This window comes from Onychostoma macrolepis, chromosome 14 (assembly GCF_012432095.1).
Source record: "Onychostoma macrolepis isolate SWU-2019 chromosome 14, ASM1243209v1, whole genome shotgun sequence".
NCBI lineage: Eukaryota > Metazoa > Chordata > Actinopteri > Cypriniformes > Cyprinidae > Onychostoma > Onychostoma macrolepis.
The window spans coordinates 30,081,095-30,105,464 of NC_081168.1; the positions used below are offsets into that span (position 1 = coordinate 30,081,095).

Genomic DNA, 24,370 nt, shown 5'->3' on the forward strand with positions numbered 1-24,370 from the left:
AAATTAACATCTGATCTCCGTCTCTTCTCCAGCTGATGATGTACGTGCAGAAGGTGATCGCCAACCGTAAGGTGCAGGAGCAGCAGCTGGCCATGGCGAGACAGGGTCTGCTGCTCAACCAGCTGGCCATGCAGAACGGTCTTACTGGCCCCATAAATCAGATGGACCTGCTGGGGTTGTACCAGCAGCTCGGGGCGCTCCAGGGCCTCCCCTCCCCGCAGCTGGGCAAGAACCCGGGCCCGTCTAAGGGCCTGTAGATGCCTCCGCCCAGCCTCCGCCCCTCGGTGTACACACAGCTGGACTGATGCAGCCAGAACACCTACTTGAGCTCCTCGGTAATGAGAGGGCATCCTGGGACTTTGTTAAAGGGGTTTTTGGCAGTGCAGTTTGTCATTTTGTGTATATAGCCTTAATGTTATTCAAGTTCTTTTTTTTGTTTTCCTCTCTCACGTATTTAAGATTGAAGAAGATATTCTCCCCAAATGCTTTTAGGCATTGCCGGTTTCTTTCCCCTTGAATAAGGGCTGTGCATATATAAATAATTATATTGCAAGGAAAACAGCGTGATTGAGGAGGGACCATAGCGTTTCTGTTCTAGAGCCCCCATAAATACTATCTGCGCTAATATCTTCCTAGTAGTGGATTGTCATCGGTACTGTGCTAGCCAGTGCTCCAGAGACACTGCAGCGGACACCTTAAATGTAACGTCAAGTCAAATGGCCTTATATCAAGCAGCTAGATCTCTTCTAATGTTTTAAAACCCCTTTTTCTAATCTGCTTTTAGGTATTTAAACTTGTTGTTGCTAATCATGCTATGGAATGTCTGTGTTGTTAAAACTGCTTGCTGAATTCCTCCGGACTTTTGTAACATCAGCCTTCTCGTTGTAGTGTTGCCTAGCATATTGTTGTGAGAACTGTTCATAATTTCTTTTTCTGTTGTTTATTTCTTTCTGTTTCTATTCCCCACTTGCGTTGGGAAATTGTTCCCCTCTTGAAAATGTTCTAATGTTAGCATATACACCACCAACTTCTGCCATTAATATGAACTGCTACTTAGTATTTAATATCACATTTAAATAAAGTGACCAAAAGGATGAGTTACATGCAGGTCTTGCTTGTTTTTTTGTTTGTTTGTTTTTGTGCAATTTTGCATTACTACTAGCAAATATTACGATGTGTGCAAATACATGTCCTAAATGTTCAAAAACAACAAGGGAATTAACAAATTATTTGAAATTTCCATGATTTTTTTTTTTAAAGGTTGAATATAAATAATTTTGTTTATGCTTAGTTTTAAGATATTTTGTCAAGAAGAAATTGCTCTTTGCAATTGCTAATGTATCCACTGAACAAAGGTAACGGAATAGTCATGAAAGTTCTAAAATATTTTTAACATTGTATATAATATTTATGTTATATAATCTTCAGTTTCATCAATTTTGGGAATTGTCAAGAATTACATTTTGTTCCATTTGCTCTCAGCTGGTTCTGCGAGACGCATTGCTTATAGTAGCATGTGTCATGGGTTCTTAAATTGGGTTCTTGGATGATACTTCAAGTTTGATTCATATATTGAAAAATTCCCCCTTTCTTTTTATTTAAACTTAACACACATAAAGTGACATAATGACTATATGTTGGCAATCTTGAACTCTAGACAGTGGTTTTACTTACTACTTTTTGCGACAGATGCATACTGGCTAGTCATTTCTTATGCATGTTAAAATGTGCCACTCCCTTCCCATGATGCAGCAGTGCAGTTGACAGTCAGCTGAGGTCACCAGAAGACAAGACAAACTTTTGCCCCTGATTTAAGCCAATACTAGGAAGTTGTGGTTTTGAAGAACTAGTGAGTACTCAAACAGCTACTCGTTATTTTCAGTAAATGAAATGAATGAGACTGTATTTGAGATCCATGACAGCAAAACCAAATTTCAGATGCGTTTTCTCTAGACCCTGAGAATCTATCTCCTCCCGTACACCCCATTCTTCCCCTTCAGTCTTTCATCTGCTGTGTCGTTTCTACTGCTTGCTATTATTTTCATTTCTTTAGCTGCCAGGGTTTTTCTCCCCCTCTTTTCCATTCGCCCCTCAAGCCCACGTCCCCCCACCCCCCCACCCCCACCCCACCCCCGAGGGGAGCTTGCATTCACAGCTTGCAGAAAGCTGCCAAAAGAGAAACATTACAACTATTGCAGATGTTGAAATGTTGATCCCATCCTTGGTATGCCCAGATTACCACTCAGCTAGCTTTGCAGCACCGGGCAGCTGTTGCCCCATCTATCCTCCAATGTTAAAACCTGCTTCCGTTCACATGAACATGCACTATATACTTCATATCTGAAAGTATTCGAGCGTGCTGGTTCCAATGCCTAACTGTTGATCATCTGAGCATGAACGAGCCAAGCATGTTGTCAGGCATCGGTGGTGGGTGGGGTTGTGAATGTTTGTAAATCTGGATTGTTCTGTTCGTTTCTGATTATGTAAGTTGACTGAAACCCTATAGAAGTCCATTCAGGGCAACATCCGTACTGGTCCAAATCTTCATTCAATCACCAAGAGAGTTTTGTGTTGCTGTGATTTACAATGCATGGGATTCACAAAAAACTCATTAATAATAGTTCTGCGTATGTTATCACTATTATATAGGTAATTAATGTTGTTGTGCTGCAGGCTTTTCAACAGGTTTGACGCCCACCAGCGCAACACGTTCTCTCGTATTGTTTCGCTTTCTGTAGGGCGTTGATTTATGCCTCCACAGACTGCTTAGGGAGAACTTTCCCACAGGTTCCCCGAGCCAAGAGCTGTCTTTTTACATCATCAGCTAACATCCACATCTCTGGAGAGCTGGATTATTCTGTGAATGCTGCTGTGATGTTCTGGAATTTACGCTGCACTAGATAAACAACATTTCATAGATTGATTGACCCCTTACATGAAGATTTTCTGAGAGAGGATATCAAATGTGCTCTACTTTGAAGACAATATGAAGTTAGAATTCACTCTTCCTTCAAAGACAAAAATGTTTGTTTTTGTAACCTTTCATCAAAACATAACTTGATCTGCCTCTGAAGCAGATTTCCTTTGAATACCCTGTTTTACTTGCAAATACGGTACATGATATTATAGATGGATGGATAATATCATGGTTTGCTGATGCCATATCATGTTGACTTAAATAACTAGTGCTCTCTCAGCATTTTGTGTTCCCGTGTTGTTTAGCAAAGATGATCATTCATTCCATGACAGTACCTTGATAAACTATCATAAAAGTTGTGTGTGCAGTCAAACTCAATCAGCTCAGTGTTTCTCAGATTTTAATTGGTACAGAGAATCTTTGCAAATATGGTCACCAACAATAAACAATAGCAGGACAATTATATTGTCAGTCATTCAGGTCAAATGGTTTAGCCCTTCTGTATAATTTCAGTAGAATCTACAGTTCCAATAACTTCAAGTTCATTACAAAATAGAGCCTTTGAAATAAATAAATATATTTATATATAGATTTATAATTATTCTTTATATGTAGAAAATAAATATATTGTACATTTTATAAATAGGTTTGTCCATATTTACACGTCTTTCACTTACATTTTAATAATGTTCCTGACAACCTGAACATTATAAGTCACTCTTAGTCAAATGACCAAAGCCTCTACCGAACCCTTCAGCAAGCACCATGCCTTCGTTTCAACTAATCACTTTGCCACTGCTGATTAGCTTTTTCTACCAAATTTGTAATATGTGAACTCTCCTGAACCTTCAAAGGAAGCAGACAGAAGATCATCTGTGTAAGCCCCTCTAGGAAAAGGTTGTATTATTATAAAGCCTTGTTACTTTTTCCCCGTCTCACAATTGGTGCTTTTTCCATTCAAAATTGGTATTGTTTCAGTAGAAGCTGGTCATTGTTCTTCAAAGCATCTTTCTCCTTTTAAGTGCCCTTAAAGGTATATTTAATTTGAAAAGCTCTTGCTTTGCATTTGTCCTACAGGAAGTTTGGGGAATACTCCCCATGTCCGTCTTCTTGGTAAGTGCTGCATCATGACCTTTCAACGTGACTTTGGCCCCAGGGTCACCAGACTGGGCATGTTGAGTTTTATCTCAACGGTCAAAGGCAGTTTTACTTCCTATGCTCAGGTGACAAGTTACACAATAAATTTAGGTTTAGACCCTTTTTTTTTGTTTTTCCAGTGAGAACATGCCCAAAATGTGGTCCACCTTAAAAAAAAGTGTCTAAAGAAAGGGTGATTGCATGACACACGTCACGAGGCCCTGAAGTCAACACCTCTTCCTCAAGACATCTTTTGGCTCCAGCTTTGGATGCAGGAATGTTCCCTCTTCTCTGTGGTTTAAAACCCATTAAGGAGAGGAAACAGAGCCATCCAGGACACACACGTACTGTTTATCTCAATCACCATTGGAGAGGGCCTCCTCATTTTGGACCAGAACCCAAATATAAACAGCTGTGAGGCGAGAGAAGTAGGGTCTTGTATTTCTTAATGTTCTTCAGCGTCCGTCTTTCCCATCCAGCACCTCTACTGCGCCTCTCCAACACAGCAACTCTGACGGATGCTCTGGTCACCTATGCTGGAACAAGTCTCTGTAAGCTTGGGGTATCTTCTCAATCTCGACGGGTCTGGGCAGAAAGTGAGTCAACTTCTGGTGTTTTTTAGTCCTGCCGCCTTCTCGAGGCGAGCCGTCCTTGTTCAGAGCCACGTAATAGTATCTTCCAGTGTCCGCGTGCTTGTAGAGTGTGGATGCATACGTGTTGTACCAGTTCTCCTCGAATTGCTCACGGAAAACACACTCTGCCGTCAGCTTCTTCTGCAAGGCAGCCAGAAAGAGACAAAAGCATTGTTTTGATTATCTGGAGACAATAATGTGCACTACATTTATAATGGAAAGTTACAGGTAAGATTATTGGAAAGATCTTGTGTCCTACCATGATAGATAAGCTTCACCTATACCAGTGGTTTCCAGTCCTGCCCTTGGAGGGTCACCTGCCTACAGAGTTTAGCTTCAACTCCAATTAAATGCACCTGAACCAACCAATCAAGGTCTTCGGGATTACTAGAAACATTCAGATAGGTGTGTTGGAGCAATTTTAAGCTAAGCTCTGCAAGAAGGTGGCCCTCCAAGAGCAGGATTTGGCACTCCTGATCTACACAAACTGTTTTAAGACCAGATGTAAGACGGGGGTGTCCTGCAGAGTTTAGCTCCAACTTGCCTGGATGTTTCTAATATGCCTAGCAAGACCTTGATTAGCTAGCTCAGGTCTGTTTAATTGGGGTTGAAGCTAAAATCTGCAGGACGGTAGCCCTCCAGAAACAGGATTGGACACCCCTGATGTAAAATGTGAATCAAAGTGGTTAAACTGCTTTCCTGCTCTGACCCAGAAACGTCCCAACCAAAATGGTGTGTTCTCTAGCTAGTAATCTCCCCTCTGTCCGTCAAGAGTCCAGTTTAAGTGCATTTGACCACATGTTTAAGAACTAACATGCGCCTCCCATTTCCAGACCTCCAGATGCGCTGGAAAGCATGAGGGTGTGAAGACGTGGTGCTGTTTCTTTCTCACAGTGCACAGTTTACCCTTGTCACCATCGCAAAATGTGTGGAGTGGAAACTATCTTGAGGCCAGACAGCAGGTGCTCGTTGCACCAGAGAAGGGAAAGTCATTACGGGCAAGCTTTGCAGTTTACACCCAAAATCATTCTTCAAAACTGTTAACCTTTTTGTCTGCTTCCCCCATGATGCAACAAGCTTTCTCGCACAAACACGGCAGCTTGAGAGAGTCTGTGTGGGCTGCTGCTACTACACCACTGACAGAACTTCATGAGCGATGACTTCGGGTTAAGCAGGTGAACATTCGCTGGCTGACTACGCTGCTGAGAACAATAGAAGACATTGGAGCTACATCATGTTTCCTGCCAAAGAACAGTCATGCAGTGGACCAGGTTCAAGTCTTGGTGTCAAGATGATACATTTAAAATTAGTGTTTAAGATAAAGTCAACTTTAAAAGTTCTGTTAAATCGTTTAAACAGTTGGCCGAGCAAATAGAGCAAGACAGACAAAAGTTATCAACTATAAGTTTCAGAAAACAGATTCATTTAAAACAACTGGAATAGGAGACGTCCGGGAGCTGTGAAATTACTGATGGTTTCTATGCCGTTTCAATTAGGTAGTGTGCTGTTTGGATTAAATACTGCTCCAAGCACAGGATTTACATAATGTATTAAAGCTAACCACCAGTGATGGTAAACTACTTTGATCTTCATGCAACAGAAATGGACCTTTTAAGTCTGCGCAGTGAACCTAGAAGTCTTCAGGTGATTTGCAGTTCTGACCTGCGTTTACAGTCTGATTTAATGGGATGTTATCGCATTGCATGTGAAGTCATCTCTCCTTGCTTTAAATAGGTTTGTTTTAACTCAGGATCCACAGAAACTTACTGGGGCCCCCGCTTATTGTCTCTGGAAATCTGATAGCTTGTTTCTCCTGCAAGCATGGCAAAGTCTGCAGAGGGGGAGGCCAGGCGCATTTTCCTATATATGGTTCTCTATGTTAGCATGCAAAAAGGCAAATCCCGCTACATGCTTTTATCTCCTGGTCTCGGTTACAATTAGCACTCCGGCGGAGAAAAGCGCGGTCCTCGCGCAGCACAAAGATATGCAAGAAACCAAGAGCACTCAGCTCGTATATCCACGCTATGTGGGTGTGTATACGTTACATGCTTCATGTGTCCCTGGAAAATATGTAAATATTTTAAGTATGGAGCGAAATGAAGAGGCAGTTTTTCTTCTCTGAGATTGAGCGTTCTGTCTGAGAGGTTGTTCTCGTGTGGAAAGTTACAAAGACAAAAACAAGGTGAGCCACGCACAGACCTCGCTGATCAGAGGTCAGGCTCAGCAGTGGAAACCCTGCTTGTTTTGTCTGGGGAAGTGTTTTCTTTTTGTACATCTACATCATATGGGGAACAGACTATGAGCTGGTGGGTGGGTTGTCGTTTGCTCCTCATTCCAACTCTGACTGCATTCCTATTGGAACACTTCATAGAGCAGAACCTTCTGTTGGTGGATATTGTTTGGAGTGTGTGTGAGCACTACAGGGGTTTGACTTACCGACCCATAGAGTTCACCTTTCTCATTCATCCCCAGATAAAGACCAGCGTCCACGCCTCGTATGCTCACCAGCCCGACGGCCAGACTGATAAACTCCAGAATACCTGCCACACAACAGCACTCGTCAGACAATGACCAGACACCTTTGCAACTGCAGCGCAGCTGTACATCAACAATGCTGTATAGTCAAGTTAGAGGTTTTATCTTGCCCCCTTCCCGGCTGAAAGAAACAACTTAAATTAGCCAAAGGTGGATCACCGGTTGTAGACATGTTAAGCAGATCTAGCTGGTGGTTTGGCCAACTGGTCTTTCACTTTCATAAGCTGATAAATACCCAAAACCCCACCAAATCACACCAGCCTAACTAACCTGGCCAGACTACCAGCTATGCTACCAACTTTGGCTGGTTTGTGTTTTTGTTGTTTTCCACATACTCGTAACCCAGTGCGTTTCTTAACATGAAAGTCTTTGGCAGATTCTGTTGTTTTTGTTTCATACAAGGTGTTTACTTTGAGAATTTAGTATTTGAAAGAATTTTCTCACCTGTGGTCTTACAAGTAAGCGTTCGGCAGACTAGCATTTAAAAATGTGCCACAATGAAACCTAAAGGACAGTCTTGTCACTAACACTTTGATTATAAGAGCGTGTATGCAACGCAAAGCCAATAATCTCTGATATGTTTGGTTAAGCCTCTTGTTGCTACTCTTGTACTCTCTTCTGAAGTACTTTTTTATATATATACAAATCAATATTGTGTTAAGGTATCTGCATTCGTGTCAGTTTTCAGGATAAGAGCCCAATCTTGGTCGAAACCAGCTGTTCACACGCTCTTGATTAAAGACTAAAGCAAAAACTACACCTTTGTGGCCTTTTACCACCACCTGGACCGAGTATGTTGTGATTTGGATGCCAAACGACGACACCGAAAACTCTCTGAAGCTGGGTTAAGCAGAAGCACATTTCATATGCGTTTAATCAAAGACACTGCCAGCTTGCAACATTACCGACAAACGGTTTGCATTTGCCAGAAGGATGCCAGAAACATGACCGCGGACCACCCAATCCAGTAAAGCATCTTGTCTCGGCCTAAAAACAAGCATTACCACTGGATTCCACAGTGGTCATGCTTTAATTTAGAGCTATTCCTGTTTTCTAAGCAAGGGCTGCACCTGCACAATGATTACGGATCAGAGCAATGCAAAAAATCCTCATGTCTGGGCTCTGCTATCATTTGTTTATCATTGTAATACCAAGCACTCCTTGACTGATTTATTAGCGCTGTAATTAGTAGTGTCTGTGCCTGTGTCGGCTGGGGTCCTTTGAACATGTTTTCAGAGAAAAACAGCCTCATGCTGTGAGCTTGTTTTCCACTGCAGAGAAGCACCTGCGTCCCTTGACCCTGCGCTGGAGTTCGCCGAGGGCAATTCGAGTGTTAGACTGAGTGATATGCTGCTCTTGCCTAATGGGAGGATTGATATACAGTGGTACCAAAAAGTATCTGGATGCCTAAACCACTCTGAATGTTATTGAATTAAATAGCAAAACATTGAAGCAAGTGTCATCTGCTTTCAAACGCTCCAGATTTTCTTTGAACAAACTAACATTTCTTAGTCATTTTGCTTTGGTATTAGTTGGTGTTGTGGTGATTTTTAGAGTTTCTCAAGCAGAATTGTTGTATTTATTTATTTAACGCTATATTGATTTGTTATTTAAAATCTAATGAACCTTTTCTTTTTTTGTCTTTTAATGATTTGCGCTAAAAGGGTTATTGTGCTTAGGGTTATTTTGTTATGAGATGCAAGTACTTGAGACGCCTGTATATGGTGTGTACAGCCCCCAAAGCATAATCAGAGTTTTAAAGAGTTCTTTTACCCCCTAAATGCAGATCTGCTTCACTTGAAATCGAAGCGTAGCTCTACAGCCCTGAATTCTGCCCAATTTATGCACACAAGTTATGTCTTGTGCATGCAATTGCAAAATGAAAGACAACTCATGACAACTCGATCTGGCAAATTGATCTTTTTTTTTTTTTTAATTATAATTATTTTTTTTAACTTTATATTGAAGAAGCAGTCAGTTGCATATTACAGATTTCTCTGGAGTTTTCCAAGTGAACAAAGTTAATCAGCATGTCGCATGCACACACACTGACTCACAGCAAACTGACTGATTGGCTGATGCTGCACTCATTGAATCTGCATTTTGGACACCATAAACAGGTGCATTTTGTATATTTGTGTGCATGTAAATAATTTGTTTATATATACATACTGTGTGTATACACAACTATATTGTGAGAACAAATTTGTACTCGGATGGTATGAGAATAAATTAAAAATTATTATTTTTATTTTTAATGCAGAAAGTTTTAGGTAGGTTAGTATAACTAGTAGTATATAAAAACAATATAAGGCGATGCAGTGCCCCCATTTAGATAGTTAAGTAAACGTGTGAGTAAATATCAGCATTATTTTTTGTCCAGTAAACACCTTGAAGTGTCCTGACCTTGAGACTGTGTTAAGTTTAAACTCTGCTACCCTTGCTATTCTATGAAGGCGTTAAGATATCACATTGTAAACACATTTTAAAGTATATTAAGTTATCTAGAGATGGCACAATGAAGTTTATAAATATGCTATTTAAAAAAAAAAAAAACACACAGAATGACCAGGTGATGCCCAAAACCGCGGACTGACGGATGGCTGGATTGACGAATGAATGAAAGGGTGGATAGAGCTCTCACCGAATCTGCTGTGGTCCTGTCTGGTTCCGTGCACCGTCCCGTTAGGAAATATCTCCAGCTGGAAGCCGGTGCGGCAGTAGAGCTGTCTCCTGCGCAGGATGCCCTTCAGGTGGCCAAAATCCGTGAGCGACCCGCGCTGCAGTCTGCCCTCAATCAGACCCAATCTCTCATTCAAACCATCCGCCAGAGGCACATTCCCTAAAGCTGGAAAAGCCTGCAAATCCAGATCGATGCTCCCGAGGAATCCTGCCACCTCTGCCATGGCGAGCAAACTTTGCGTGTTTAGAGAGCGGAGAGGAGAGAGACGCTCTTTTCATCCGTGATCAGACTGAACGAGTCATTTATATAGACATCCATATCCTCCCCGAGCCACGCCTGGATGACATCCCTGCTGCTTCACCTTCAGCATGTCAACGCAGAGCTTCTGCTCCAACTTTCAGACCTGATGCTGCTGTCTGTGGCGGATCGTTCAGTGAGTCTGAAGTCTGCGTGTGCGTCAAATAGCGCTCAACCGGCAATCACTGACAAAATACCGAAGCCACGCAGTGCGTAAAGTTCTCCTGACTGCGTGTCTGTGTTTTATTGCTGTAATCGCAGTCTCTCTCACCGCGCCGCTGCGAGTCACTAGAGGAGTTTAGGGCTGCGTCTCAAACTCTAATGAGCTGCCTGCCTCCCTAGACTGCATTTATTTTGGTTATCGCTGGCACTTGCAGCAACTTGTAACGCAGTGAACGGCGTGTCTAGCCTCATTTTGCGTATCGTAGGTGCGTGCAGTAACCTGTAGCAGTGAGATTGCCTTCCTTGGTTTGTGCAACATTTTTGGGGATGGCAGGTGGTTGCAACAGTCCGGGGCATCATAACAGTCAAAACCCAGTGAACTGCCTATCTAGACAACATAATTGAGCGTTATGGGCATGTGCAACTTTGTGAGTTAGCAGCATTTTATCCAACAATAACTCTGTAAATCCTGACAAATTAAATAATAGTCAGTAAAACGTTTATATGGCCAAAAAGTCAGATGGAATTTCGGTAATTTGTAATGAGAATTAATGAGATCTTTATAACAATGTAGCAGACTGCATACATGAAATTATATAAATATCAACTGTCCCTTTATATCCCCCAATAATGTCTTAGTAAGATATTTAAATGATTGGTTTTAAGATATGTTTTACACATAAAGCAATGCAATACACTGATGACTGAGATGAGCAAATAAATGTTTGGTTGCTATAGTCCAGTAAATGTTCATTTTGAAATATTACTAACAATTTAAAAGTTATTCTTATGTTTAAAAATCAGTAAAGACTTCACAGCAAAAATACACACATGAAGCACGATCTGAAAGGTGGAGGTTTGTACAGTTATAGGCTTTTTACTTGCTAAAAAGTCTGAACTATCAGTCAGATGACAGAAGTTATGTAATAAGTGCAGTTTTCTGCAAAGTTTTGATTGTTGAAATTTGCATGTGCATTTGCAAATTTATAAATCTCATTTTTAGGCATCACATTTGTGTGTATTATTTCTGGGCTTTATAAGAATATTTTGGTGGATCATCCAAAAACAGAACACATCTCAAATCACTGTCTAATTAGTCCACTTCACTGGGTTTTGAAGTTGCTGCATGCAAGTGATGGCCAAAGATGCTGTCTAGGTAGGCATCTCTGTAGGTATTGAGACACAGCCTCAGTCTGAGGTTTTCATAGATTTCCTTTCTCCACCTCCCCTGTGTAAGCAGGTGTTTCCTCCCCCTCTCCAGACCAGCTGTTGGATATCTACTGCAGAAATTAAAGGAGCAAAGAAATACAAAATGTTGATGATGTATTTTATTAAAGCTGAGCGGTACAGGGAATGCATGGCAGACGGAATTTCATAAAATGTGAAATGTATGCGTCACACGAAATAGGAATGAGAAATAACACCAGATGACCACAAACTTCATATGGGTTCTTCTGTAGGAAATGATGCATGCTGAGTGCTGCCAGAGGCGACCGGCAAACCATGTGCACCTCACAAATCAAGAGCAGGGTTGCATCTATAAAACACATCTCTGATGTGTCCGACACACTCATAAAGATATGGCTTGTCAAATATCTGCTCTGTGTTTAATGTCTGAATAGTTAAAAAGGTCAGTGTTGTTCTTATATGTAGCCCAGTGTTTCCTTCACAAAGGAAGGACTATTGATATGAGTTATGTCTTTTGATACTCAGATAGAATGCTACTCGTGTACAGCATATTTGCTGTGAGTCATAGGTTTAAAGCATTCCAGTTTTGTTTTTTTTAATTGGAAACCTGTGCAATCGGATACATTCAGTGTCTCTCTCTCATTATTAGAATATACAAGTCGCTATTTGCATTCGTCTATTTGTATTTTGTTTAATTTTAATGCACCTTATTTTGGACTTTTATGAAGGTGCAATGAGTCTATTTTTTTTCTTATTTTTTCCTCAAAAAATAAAAAAATAAAAATAAATAAAATGTTGAAGAATGTTTGTAAACCAATCAACAGCCCCATAGTATAAGCCCTATCGTGTGACACATTTGCATTTTTTGTATGGAGCCCAGATTCCTTATGTTTCTCACTGTTTTACACTCAATTGCCATCTGAATCAAAATATATATATATATTTTTTTTTTCTCCCCAATTCTCAGGTATCCTGACTGAAAATGTAATGGAGAACGCCTTTTGAAGTTCAAGCATTAGCTCATCGGAAACTGGTTTTCAGAAGTGGTGCCAGTCTCACATTGGCTACAATAAAAAAAATAAATAAAAAAAAACATCACCATAGTATTGAATGAACCCTGTGAGAGAGAGCCGTAGTTGATCTTCAGCCCAGAGGGAGTGATAACTGCAGGTGGTCTATGGTGTGAGTGCACTGCTGCCTCATGCTTTGAGCGTTCACATGCACACCTCATCCAGTAATTTGCACAGAAACCGCTTGCGAGAACTCAGCGGGTTGCATTCTCTGTGTTAGCTGTAAAATTTAGAACTTGTGAAATTTAGATTCCTTTTTTTGTTTCCTTTTTTAAAAAATCTATAAGGACATCTGTTGCTGGTCAGCTATATTTTATAGTTGACATGTTTGATTTATGAGTGAGTGTAGAAAATGTTCCCATATGCTCCGGGGACATATAGGGAAGATAACGACCTCAAGATCATGCCTCATGCTCCAGTGCCTTTCTCAATCTTCACGGAGAATAAAGTCTTGCAATTTAATCAAATTTGGGCCATAAATTGAGGTCAGTATTTTACCTGTTTATTTGGTATTTTAGATATTTTCAGTCCCGCAGATTCTTGCTCTCGCTTAAAGGTTGCACCACGATCCTCCACCAGCTTGTGTTAAACTTTTATTTGAATGGCATGTTAGATATAAATCAGTTGCTTGTCTCTTCAGGCATGCCGGAACTAATTCAACACCTTTTAGAAGTGGCCAAGACTTTACGATGTATTCAGGAGTTTAAACTAAGAATCAGACAAGTCCTCTGCTTAATCTGACCTGTGTTGCAGCCTAGAATTAAACCACGCCATGCTGATTTGGTCTGGTCAGAGGAGAACCGGCCCCCGACTGAGCCTGGTTTCTCCCAAGGTTGTTTCTCAATTTTCTGTCACTGATGGGGTTTTGGTTCCTTGCCACTGTCGCCTTTGGCTTGCTTAGTTGAGGACACTTGACTGATTGCAGACATTATTGGAAGAGAGCTAAACTGGATGATGACATCACTGAATCATGTACTGACTTTAACTGAAACATTAAAGGGTTAGTTCGCCCGAAAATGAAAATTAGCCCATGATTTACTCACCCTCAAGGCATCCTATGTGTATATGACTTTCTTCTTTCACACGAATCCAATCGGACTTATATTAAAAATAAAAAAATATCTTGGCTCTTTCAAGCTTTATAATGGCAGTGGGTGGGTGTTTCTGTTCAACAGTCCAAAAGACTGTCCAATAAAGCGCATCCATCCATAATAAAAAGTGCCTCTGGGTGGTGAAAGGCCTCCTGTGCTGAATTCAAAGCCACTAGAAGGCAAGCCTGCAACCTTTAGCCAAAAAAGCATAATGGTTAATGCTAACTGAAAGGAGACCAGAGGCTTTTTTTTTTTTTTTTGAATGGATGTCAATGGAGGAGAGGCTTCTCTATGCTGAATAAACAGCTTTTTAGAAGAAACAGCTCATCATTTAACGAATCAACGGCCTATCGGCTAATCTTCAACATGTTTCACACTACACAATACTTTTGGATTTAAATATTTTAGTTTACACCAAAACAAATGCCGTTCTATAAGAGAAGACACTGACTTTTTGCGACAAGTGGGATTCAACGACAGGTGGCACTTCTCATTAATTCCTATGGTATCTGTGAACGGCCGACACAACTCTTGACTGAAATTCAATGACGTCAAGGCTGTTTTGTGATTGGTTATTAAGGCACACATGATCCAAGTTGACTGTTACGCTTTCTCCAATAGTAAGTATACAGACCCTCTCACCCTCCAATAGAAAGATAATCTCTGGCGAATCGATGCGTTATTGTAAGAAAAATATCCATATTTAAAATGTTAGAAACTATTTTATCTTACTTCTGCATTTGTCACTTTTCACCAGCACATGCAGAAGTTAGAGAAAACGATTTATAATGTTTTAAATATGGATATTTTTCTTATTACCTGAATTCCGGAAATGTTAGAACGTTCTTTAAATTTGAATAAAATGAAAACTAAAAGAATTTTAAATCACATGAATATTTTATTCACAATAGAACACAGAAAACATAACAAATGTTTAAACTGAGAAATTTTACAATTTTATGCACAAAATGAGCTCATTTCAAATCTGATGCCTGCTACAGGTCTCAAAATAGTTGGGCCGGGGGCATGTTTACCATGGTGTAGAATCTCCTCTTCTTTTCAAAACAGTTTGAAGACGTCTGGGCATCGTTATGAGTTTCTGGAGTTTTGGTGTTGGGATTTGGTCCCATTCTTGCCTGATATAGGTTTCCAGCTGCTGAAGAGCTTGTGGTCGTCTTTGACGTATTTTTCGTTTAATGATGCGCCAAATGTTCTCTAAAGGTGAAAGATCTGGACTGCAGGCAGGCCAATTCAGCACCCGGACTCTTCTACTACGAAGCCATGCTGTTGTAATAGCTGCAGTATGTGGTTTTGCATTGTCCTGCTGAAATACACAAGTCCTTCCCTGAAATAGACATCTGGAGGGGAGCATATGTTGCTCTAAAACCTTTATATACCTTTCAGCATTCATAGTGCCTTCCAAAACATGCAAGCTGCCAATACCGTATGCACTTATGCACCCCCATACCATCAGAGATGCTGGCTTTTGAACCGAACGCTGATAACATGCTGGTAGGTCTCCTCTTTAGCCCTGAGGAGACCTTTTTCAGCCCTTTGTTGCCCCCGTGACAACTTTTTTGAGACCTGTAGCAGGCATCAAATTTGAAATTAGCCCATTTAGTGGATAAAAGTGTAAAATTTTTCCATTTAAACATTTATGTTTTATATGTTCTATTGTGAATAAAATATTGGCTCATGTGATTTGAAAGTATTTTAGTTTTAATTTTATTCAAATAAAAAAAACGTCCCAACATTTCTGGAATTCGGGTTGTACAAAAACGCATCGATTCATTACAGAAGGCCTTTAAATCACCCCCCTCGGAGCTGTGTGAGGCACTGTTTATTATGGATGGATGTGCTTTACTGCACTTCTTTTGGACTGTTGAACGAAAGCACCTGCCCACTGCCAATATAAAGCTTGAAAGGGCCAGGACATTTTTTAATATAACGCTGATTGGATTCGTCTGAAAGAAGAAAGTCATATACACCTAGGATGCCTTGAGGGTGAGTTGGGGGAGATGGGCTACTTTTCATTTTTGGATGAACTAACCATTTAACTATTTATTTTAGTCCTCTTGCATTATTGATGAAATATTTTCCTGTTTGACACTATAAAGCTGCTTTGACACAATCTTTATTGAAATAAAGGTGACTTGGTTTTAAATTGGGTCACAATGATCCAGAACAGCAATCCAACAAGTTTAAGATATAGTAATATAACTAAGGATTTTCAACATACACTATATAGACAAAAGTATTGGGACACCCCCTTTAATGAACAAGTTTGACTACTTTACTAGTAGTATGTCCATGAGTACAAATCTTAATGTTTAAGCATATAATGATATTCTAGGGAATTGTGCGCTTCTAATTTTATAGTAACAGTTTGGACACACCCCTTTCTATTCTAACATGACAATGCCTCTGTGTATAAGGCATGGTTCAAAAAAAAAAAAAGATTGATCGAGTCACTGTGGAAGAACTTGGCTGGTCTGTAGAAAGCCAAGTCCCAATCCCATCTGAACACCTCTGGTGTGACTTTAAATGCAGACCTTGAGCCAAAAACTCATCACCAAACACCAATGACTTGTACATACACTATATGGACAAAATGTATTGGGACACCTCCTTCTTTACAACAGAAAAAGGCACTTCCAAAACTGTGGCAACATAAGATGGAAACACAGTTTTTAATGTATTTAAAAACTGTATTTCCATCTCTGTTGCAATAGTTTTGGAAGTGTCTAAAATGACTGTACCCATACTAAAGGAAAGTACTCATGGAAATTGCTAAAGAAGTCAAACCTGTTAAGTAGAAGGGGGTGTCCCAGTACTTTTGTCCAAATAGTGTATGTAAGTATAAGGTTTGGTCTGGGTCTTGGAAGGTCCACGATTGGTCTGGGTCTGGAGTTTGGGTTTTAACAGGTCTTGCTCTGGGTGTTTGGAGGTCTGGAGCTTGGTTGTAGTGTTGGTCTGGGCTTTAGGGGCTCTGCTGTTGGTCTGGTTCTGTCTTTTGGAGGTTTCTTGACTCAACTCCATTCTGGTGATGGCACATTGGGCACTTCGTAAAGCGTTTAAATCAGACAAAGCGCAAGCACCTCTGTTCCGCGTATGATATCATCTGTTCTTATTTTACTCTCGTGTCCAGTGCGGCGCAGAAAAATGATCCGTGCAGCGAGCTGTTTGCAGAGCTGGATTCTGTGTTATTTTTTTTCCATCACTGAGACATAACAGGCTGGGTCTCTTCTTTCATGCAGGTGGTCCTCCAACTTCAGTCAAGGGCGAGACGCACGTAGAGCCGGAGCTGAGAGAAGACATGGACAAATGCATGCAAATTTAGGTAATGGTATTGTGTTTCAGCCTTTGCTTGGCTTGGCCTTCCCTAGTAAAGATAGTGTTAATTAATTTGTTTGCTTTGCCTTAAGCTCTAACGAATGGGGCTCTCCAGGCCTTGAGGAGCCATCAGTGGTTGAGGAATGCCGTCTAAAACCAACATTTGTTATACAAATTAGTTTCATATGCTCCAGGTATAGGGCTGAGGGGGAAAAAAACCACCACCCCCATATTATTGCCCCTCGACCACTGTTACCACTGGTGCTCCTTTATCCACTTGAGTCTTTTTATATGCTGTGGCCACTTGACAATTTGGATTTGTATGTTAATTTTTCTGTTCCTAACTTGAGGTTTGCCCCATTTTCTTTCAATGTCAAGACCAATTAAGGCAAATTAACTTCCAATGAACCAGACAGTGAAGTTGATTTTGCTTTGATTGGCAGATTTAAGTGATCATCAGACTCCTAGACTGATGACTTCATGATCACAATGTATTTCAATCAGTTTGTTACGGGGCAGATAAATTGTGAGGTCTGCATTTTCCATGGCGTACAAGCACCTCGCATCACGGAATGTTCGATATTCATGGAATGACTGATACAACAGATAAATTCACAGTTGTGAGAAACGATCGGCTGGATCGCCTTCAAAGTTTTCCTTCACAGCATTCCTGGAAACGCCAAAGTGTCATTTAAAGTAATGTGGCCAGTGTGTGACTGTGTTACTCCAGAGCTGCTTATTTTTGATGCGACCGTCTCTATGCATGATCATGTGCAATCGACTCATTCCAAGCAAGAGTGTTTTTCTTGCTCAAACACAGAGCAGAAATGTGCCGTCAAACAGATGTTAGGAGCCCTTTGTAGACTCCTGGCACACGTCCAGACTCTACCTATCTTCACAACTATTTACATGGTAATCCAGCTGGTCACTCCCTCTGTTTCTCTCTCTCTCACTCTCTCTGTATCTGTTTGCCTTATTCAGGCTCTTTCATCAATTGGAATGCATTTCTGTTTTAAAACTGTCAAATATCACATCAAACCCCATCAAACTATCCATAAGTTATCCACTAATTACTAGGCACAGACAGAAACTTTATTTAGTCTCATGTGGTTCCAAACCTATATGCTGCCACTTTTTCTGTGGAACACAAAAGGAGAACTTTTCAAGAATCTTCACTCTTGGTGAGACAAACAGACATTCCATTACTCATAAGACTTTCATTCATCTTTGAAAAATCAACGAATATTTTATAAATAAATGATTTCTGTCCTTCCATTGTAAGTTCTACTATTCCACCAAGTTCATTCCACCAAAAAAATGATATTTCTAAAAATTTGTGCGTAAAAAGAGCATATAACACGCAAGAACTCACTCACTTTGTTCTCACTCATCAATCAAGCACGTTTGAACTGCTGTTTACCTTTTTTTCTCTATGTATATGCATTGATTAGTTTCCTATTAATAAAACCCTAATTAAATCTGTTCATCATATAAAGCGATTATTTTCTTTTACAAACTCTTTTTGAAATGTGTTTGGTGGAATTGGCTTTCAGTGGAGGGACAGAAATCTCTTATTAATAATTTCTTATGTGTTTTGAATATAATCCAAAGTCGTCTTATGGATCATTTTGGGCTTGAACTAACACTTTAAGTCACTTGCCACTGAAAATCTTGCCCTCCAAATCAAATGTGCCGCAATTTGGACATTAATGAAATCAAACACTTTTCTATCTTGTTTGTCTAGTGACCAAACACCATTGACACCAGATCTGATGTGATAAGTTTGATTTTAGAGCTGCTTTTGATGAACATATTGATGAACTTTAAAACTATCATATAACACATACACTACTTTTGACTTTTTTTTTTTTTGTCTTTTTTGATCACTATGAACTGTTTATGCAAACAAAAGAGCTTCAAATATCTTGCATTTAAAAAAATATATATATACAGAATGACATTCTGATAGAATTTTTAATTAATTTGGATGACAAAATATTCAATTTACAGACAAAAGTTGATATGGAGAACATTGTCACAGATTCCCTGTACCATGATGGTAGATGAACAAATTCAGAGTTACAGGACTAGTTTTGAGTTGACAAAACCAAACCACTCCAATCCGGCTTTGTTGGTACCATGATGCTGATCATCAACCTTCTTTGTCAGCTCAGGTTTTGATCCTGAGTTTGTGGAGTGCATGCACATGAATGTGTGACATCACTGGCGAACAGCCAATCACGAGCCTCGGTTAAAGGTTAAGAGATTGAAGAATATGATGAATTTAAATGCATTTACAATAAAAAAAGTACTTGTTCATGAAAGAGGACAAATAAAAGAAATTATCTTGCTTTATCAGTGCAGTCACAAGTGAAACTTGTTAAATTAGTTTATATAGTTGGAAATATACAGCGATAGAGACTCGAACATGTAGGGTCACATAGTAATTTTTAAAGCATTATCTATTGATTCTAACTTATTTATATAGCATATGATCTGTATATATTAACATTCGTTTAAAATAAATGATTTATAATAACTGTTAAACTAAAATTGCTTGTGTGCAATGGATTAATAATAATATAAATCATATAATTATATAAATCATATAAAATAACTCTAAGTAATTATCATTAAAGCCAGACAATTTTTTTAGTACTAGTGACTTTTAATTTGGAGCAAGAGAAACTGGGGGAGTTACTTTTTTTGTGTCAGACATGTCACTTTGCTCTCATCTGATTGGTCCAATTTCAGTTTGAGATCTCTAAACCAGAACATAACCTGCCCCGGAGCAGGTTAGCCTTGGAGTGTAGGTTACTACAGCAATGAATGCTGCTAAAAGCCAAACCACTTTCATGGTACCTAAAACCCAGGATTGGTGCAAACTAAACTGAAATTTACCTGGCTAGCCAACTAATCCGGCTTCATGGTACAGGCTCCTGGTAATTAGGAGCCTGATTTAACCTGCCCAGGAAATACTTCATATATACTTATTTGAAACAGTACACTATCTGGAGACGTTTGAAACAAACAAGCAAATAAATTTATTTTTGAATTATTTTGAATTAGCATTTATTTTTGTATTCTTTTGCAAGCAAGAATATGCTGCAAACATTTCACCCTGTTGCTATTGCATGCACGTGAAATGCATAGTGAAATTACAGGTAATACCGTCTGTTCTGAGCACTCGCTCTACCTTATATTGGCCCGACCTGCCTGACACTTGACTCTCAAACACTAGAGGGTGCAAATTATCTCAAGACTTCTACAAAAATAAATCAAATCCTCAAGCTGCCCAAAAAACATGAACTGTCAACGTTTGACAAATAGAGACACATTAGTTAATTCCACTTGAATGTTCAGTGTGGTTCAGGGTGATGTAAGCCTGTTTTTTCATGTTGCCTTTTATTTTTAGAGATTTCAAAGTTCCACAATACTGACACAGAGCCAAGGTCAATGCACGGTGTCCTGCCTCTGCTTGGATGACTTCTCTTTCAGCATTTTTAACCGCTGTCTGCAACCTGACTTGACAGCTGTTTCTTCATCTCTGGTTGATCTAAGTAGATGCCTCAACAGGATGTTGGCTCCTTATCTGAGCTAAATGCACATTTCTGTGCTGCATTGTTTTGTGAGTATAAACACTTAATACAAAAGTTAATTAGTGTTATTGCTATGACAAGCATCACTAATGCTAGTTCTGATCATTCTAAATCTTTTATTAATTTTCTAAGCAATTAGACTTCAATCTGGTACTAGCAAAGTGCCTAAAATGCCATTAACCGCATGTCAACATGCTAAAAAAAGTCAAAACTCCTTAGTCAAAACCCATCATGGTGGCAAGTTTTATATAGGCCAGGGCTGCGCCTCTCAAGAGCATCATGAGCTAAGTTGATCATAGAGGCCATTGGTGCCAATGGTTCTGCGATCTACTTAAACTTACGATGCTTTGGGGAAATGCAGCCCAGAACCAGTAATAAGTAAAGTACAATATTCACAACTTCCTAGTCTATTGTTAAACACTACTAGTACATCTATGGCCTTGTTTAGACTATGAGCAAAAATCTGATTTTTTGCATATCCAGATATTATCCAGATGGGTTTTTGAAAATTTGAAGAGAAAAAATATCAGATTTTTCCAAAACACATTCAAACCATATTTGGAGGTGGTGTGAAATGTGATTCCAAATGGATTTTTACTGATGCGTCTGGCTGCTCAAATTGGATTTTAAAATGTATTTAGCATCACTCTTAATGTGACACACAGTGATAATGGAAATGCCAGAAATATTCATACAGTATTCAATCTACAGCACAGAACATCACAATATATACCAGTCTCCTCCGGCGCTGAAGTTTCTTGTGTGACAGAGGAGTTCTGCACCGTGACTCGACAGTGTGGTTATATGGAGATTGAGATGATGCATCTTCATTTTTCTTGCATCTATTTTAAAAGCCTCGTCAAAGACAAGAGTATGCCTGCGTCATACCAAAAGCAATCCACGCAGATAAGTTGGTTATGTCTGGACACACAAGTCTGACTTGATCACTTGCAATTAATAGTGCGGACAGCATGCTTGCAAAGATCTGATTTGAGAAAAAAAATCTGATTTGCCTGAAGTCTGAACATAGCCTATGAAACGTGACACATACACATAAATGTCTTTTTGCCTGATGGTCAAGTAATGTTATACAGTAAATATATTCAACAAGAGTGAATCTTTCCCGACTGTAGTGCTGTACCAATGCATTAATGCTCAACATCAAAAACAGTCATTACTTCATAGTTTGCCGTGGCATGCCATTGCTCCGTGTTAAGAGATTTTACAAGTGAGGCTCTTATGTAAGTCTAAACATTTCCCTATTTTGTACCTTTTCTAATTGAGGGATATTAAAGTGAAGTGTTAATACATCGCTATGTAGATGAAAAGGTTTCACACTTTTAAAGGCAGGTGGTGGATATTAAAGGTTGCTCCTTATGTAATGGATGCCACGGATCATTGCAGCAGGTGTCAGGATGTCAGATGGTGAGCAGAAATGAGGTGGTCTTAAGATTGTTCTCATTGTGCTGGTAGTTCTTGTTAACAGATGCAAGAGAGAACTGAGAACTCATGCTCCGTTGTGTTAAATAAGAAGAAAAAAATATCTTCAAATTGTAATAGATTTCTTTGTTTTTATGAGGCAGGATATTAGTAGAGATTTTAAATGGATAGACACTTGTTTAAAAAATGTCCGGAGTCTGTGCTTTATGAATCCCATGCTTCCACATAAAAACCTGAGCATGGCAGGGTAACCACAGGTGTAGTCCATCACACTGACTATGAACATGAAACCACTTATGTTTCAAAACCACAAAATGTCACAACACATTTTGTCTTCATTTTCAACTCGAGGTCTATTATATAATTTAAAATGTGTTCAAAATGTTTTGCTTAGGAATTCTTTTGCTTGCAGACATACTTAGACCTCTCTTTCAGTTTGAAGTCATTTTATATTATCTGATGTTACACATTACAGTTCAATCTCTGCACTGTTTGAGTGTATTACACACTAGTCTCATATAAGGTCAAAGAGTCACAGCTGGCATCCATGTGATAGTTTCGCCATGAGAAATGCTGCAATAATAATGTTAATCAGGTGAAAAGATAACGGAAGATTCAGTGTCTTTAGTTTGCTGGATTACCGTCTTCAGGACATAACCTTGTTCCTCTGACTTGTTGTCTAACAAGGGCTCAAAGCTGTGATGTAATCATGGATTGTAGTCCTTTCTGGCAGATCTTGTACCTTCCTCTCCCTGTTCAGTGGAATAAAATGACTCTTTAAAAAACTTTTTAAAAGCCAGAGAAACCTGTCAGCCAGATGTTTTTGCTGTAAGAAACAAAGTGTATGGTGAGGTAAGCGATTTGACCAAAAAATTAATCATGGACATGACTTTCCATGACAAAAGCTATTGTTTTTCATGCAGTGATTAATATCCCAGTTTATTCACTCATGTTCTTTCAGAAGTACCACATTAATGACATTTCTGTTTTCACCTAATTTGTGATCTAAAGCAAGCACCTCATAGTTATCCGAAGTCACTTTTATTCAAATTCACATCATGTCTCATCTCTTCATCAGTAAACAGCACATACATTGTCATGGTGCTTGGAGAACATATACTTCAGCAGGTTAAAATACATCTGGAAAACAAATATTTGCAGTACATATATGGGTTTGCTAGCATATCCGCTACAATATCAACACCTTTGTATGCAACAGCAAATGTAAAAAAAAAAAAAATACAGGTCCAACCAATAAATAAATAAATAAAATATATGTACCATATATAACATATCTCACCCAATTACAATAATTCACCTTAATAGGCGTGTAACTCATGATTATCGTTTACACACACTGTATATCTTATTATAAAATGTTAGGATTTATAATAATAATAATGGTCCTGGTTTGTGCTTGTGCTGGCACTGGTCAATACAGCGTTACAATCACACTAAAATACACATTATAGGAACAGTTATGACATGTAATGGTCGGTAGCACTTTATTAAAGATGTCCTTGTTACACGTCAAATGTACTTACTATTATAATAACAATAAATTATGCATAATTACATGCAAGTAACCCTAAACCATACCCTAATCCTAACCCTAACCATATAGTAAGTACATGTAGTTAATTAATATTATTCATTATTTAAATGTATAATTACACTGTAACAAGGACACTAAAATAAAGTGTAACCAAATGGTCTCACTTTAGCTTGGTGACCAATTCTCACTATTAACTAACTATTAACTATGACTTTTGTCTCCATAAACTCCCAATTTGCTGCTTCGTAATAGTAAGGTAGTTGTTTAGGTATGGGGTAGGATTAAGGGATCTAAAATTAGGTCATGCAGAATATGGCATTAATATATGCTTTATAAGTAATAATATACAGTCATATGCTAGTAACATGCATACTAATAAGAAACTAGGTAATAGTGAGAATTGGTCTCTAAACTAAAGTCTTACCCACAAAACGTTTGAAACTTTGTATTGCTAACACTTCTCCTGTTATTGCCTCCTTAAGATGGATCGCTTGTTGTATTCCACATTTGTAAGACGCATTGGATAAAAGCATCTGTTTAATTAATAAATGCAAATGTGTAATGGATAATTTAACAGACAATGTCTTCTAGTGGAAGGATGCAATTTTGCCACACAAAATCAAGTACTCGATGTTGGATTTACCAAAAGACTACTGCAAAAGTTGATTAAAATATGCACGTGTATAGCTGTCAGCCTTCATTTAATGAATATGATAAAACTGATAATAAAA

General features: G+C 39.1%; 2 protein-coding genes across 2 annotated transcripts in view; one reads left to right on the top strand and one right to left on the bottom strand.

Moving 5' to 3' along the window:
• Positions 1-1,103, top strand: part of atrx (ATRX chromatin remodeler) — a 58,824-nt gene extending 57,721 nt beyond the window's left edge. The window contains 1 exon segment of the mRNA XM_058797438.1: positions 33-1,103. Coding sequence (XP_058653421.1) covers positions 33-257 — 225 coding nt within the window. The 3' untranslated portion in view covers positions 258-1,103.
• Positions 1,104-3,315: 2,212 nt separating this feature from the next.
• Positions 3,316-10,519, bottom strand: fgf16 (fibroblast growth factor 16). The gene is made up of 3 exons (XM_058798198.1): positions 9,866-10,519; positions 7,123-7,226; positions 3,316-4,827 (listed from the first exon to the last, which is right to left on the bottom strand). Exons 1-3 carry the CDS (start codon positions 10,125-10,127, stop codon positions 4,582-4,584), a joined length of 612 nt encoding a protein of 203 aa, XP_058654181.1. The 5' UTR covers positions 10,128-10,519; the 3' UTR covers positions 3,316-4,581.
• Between the last annotated feature and the right edge of the window lie 13,851 nt (positions 10,520-24,370).

Bases quoted from the DNA above. Each gene is read 5' to 3' on its own strand.
- fgf16 (XM_058798198.1), bottom strand. From the start codon at position 10,127: ATGGCAGAGGTGGCAGGATTCCTCGGGAGCATCGATCTGGATTTGCAG. The intron at 7,227-9,865 runs GTGAGAGCTCTA...GTTGTGTGGCAG, and splicing joins ACAGGACCACAGCAGATTCG to GTATTCTGGAGTTTATCAGT. The intron at 4,828-7,122 runs GTAAGTCAAACC...GCTGCCTTGCAG, and splicing joins AAGGTGAACTCTATGGGTCG to AAGAAGCTGACGGCAGAGTG.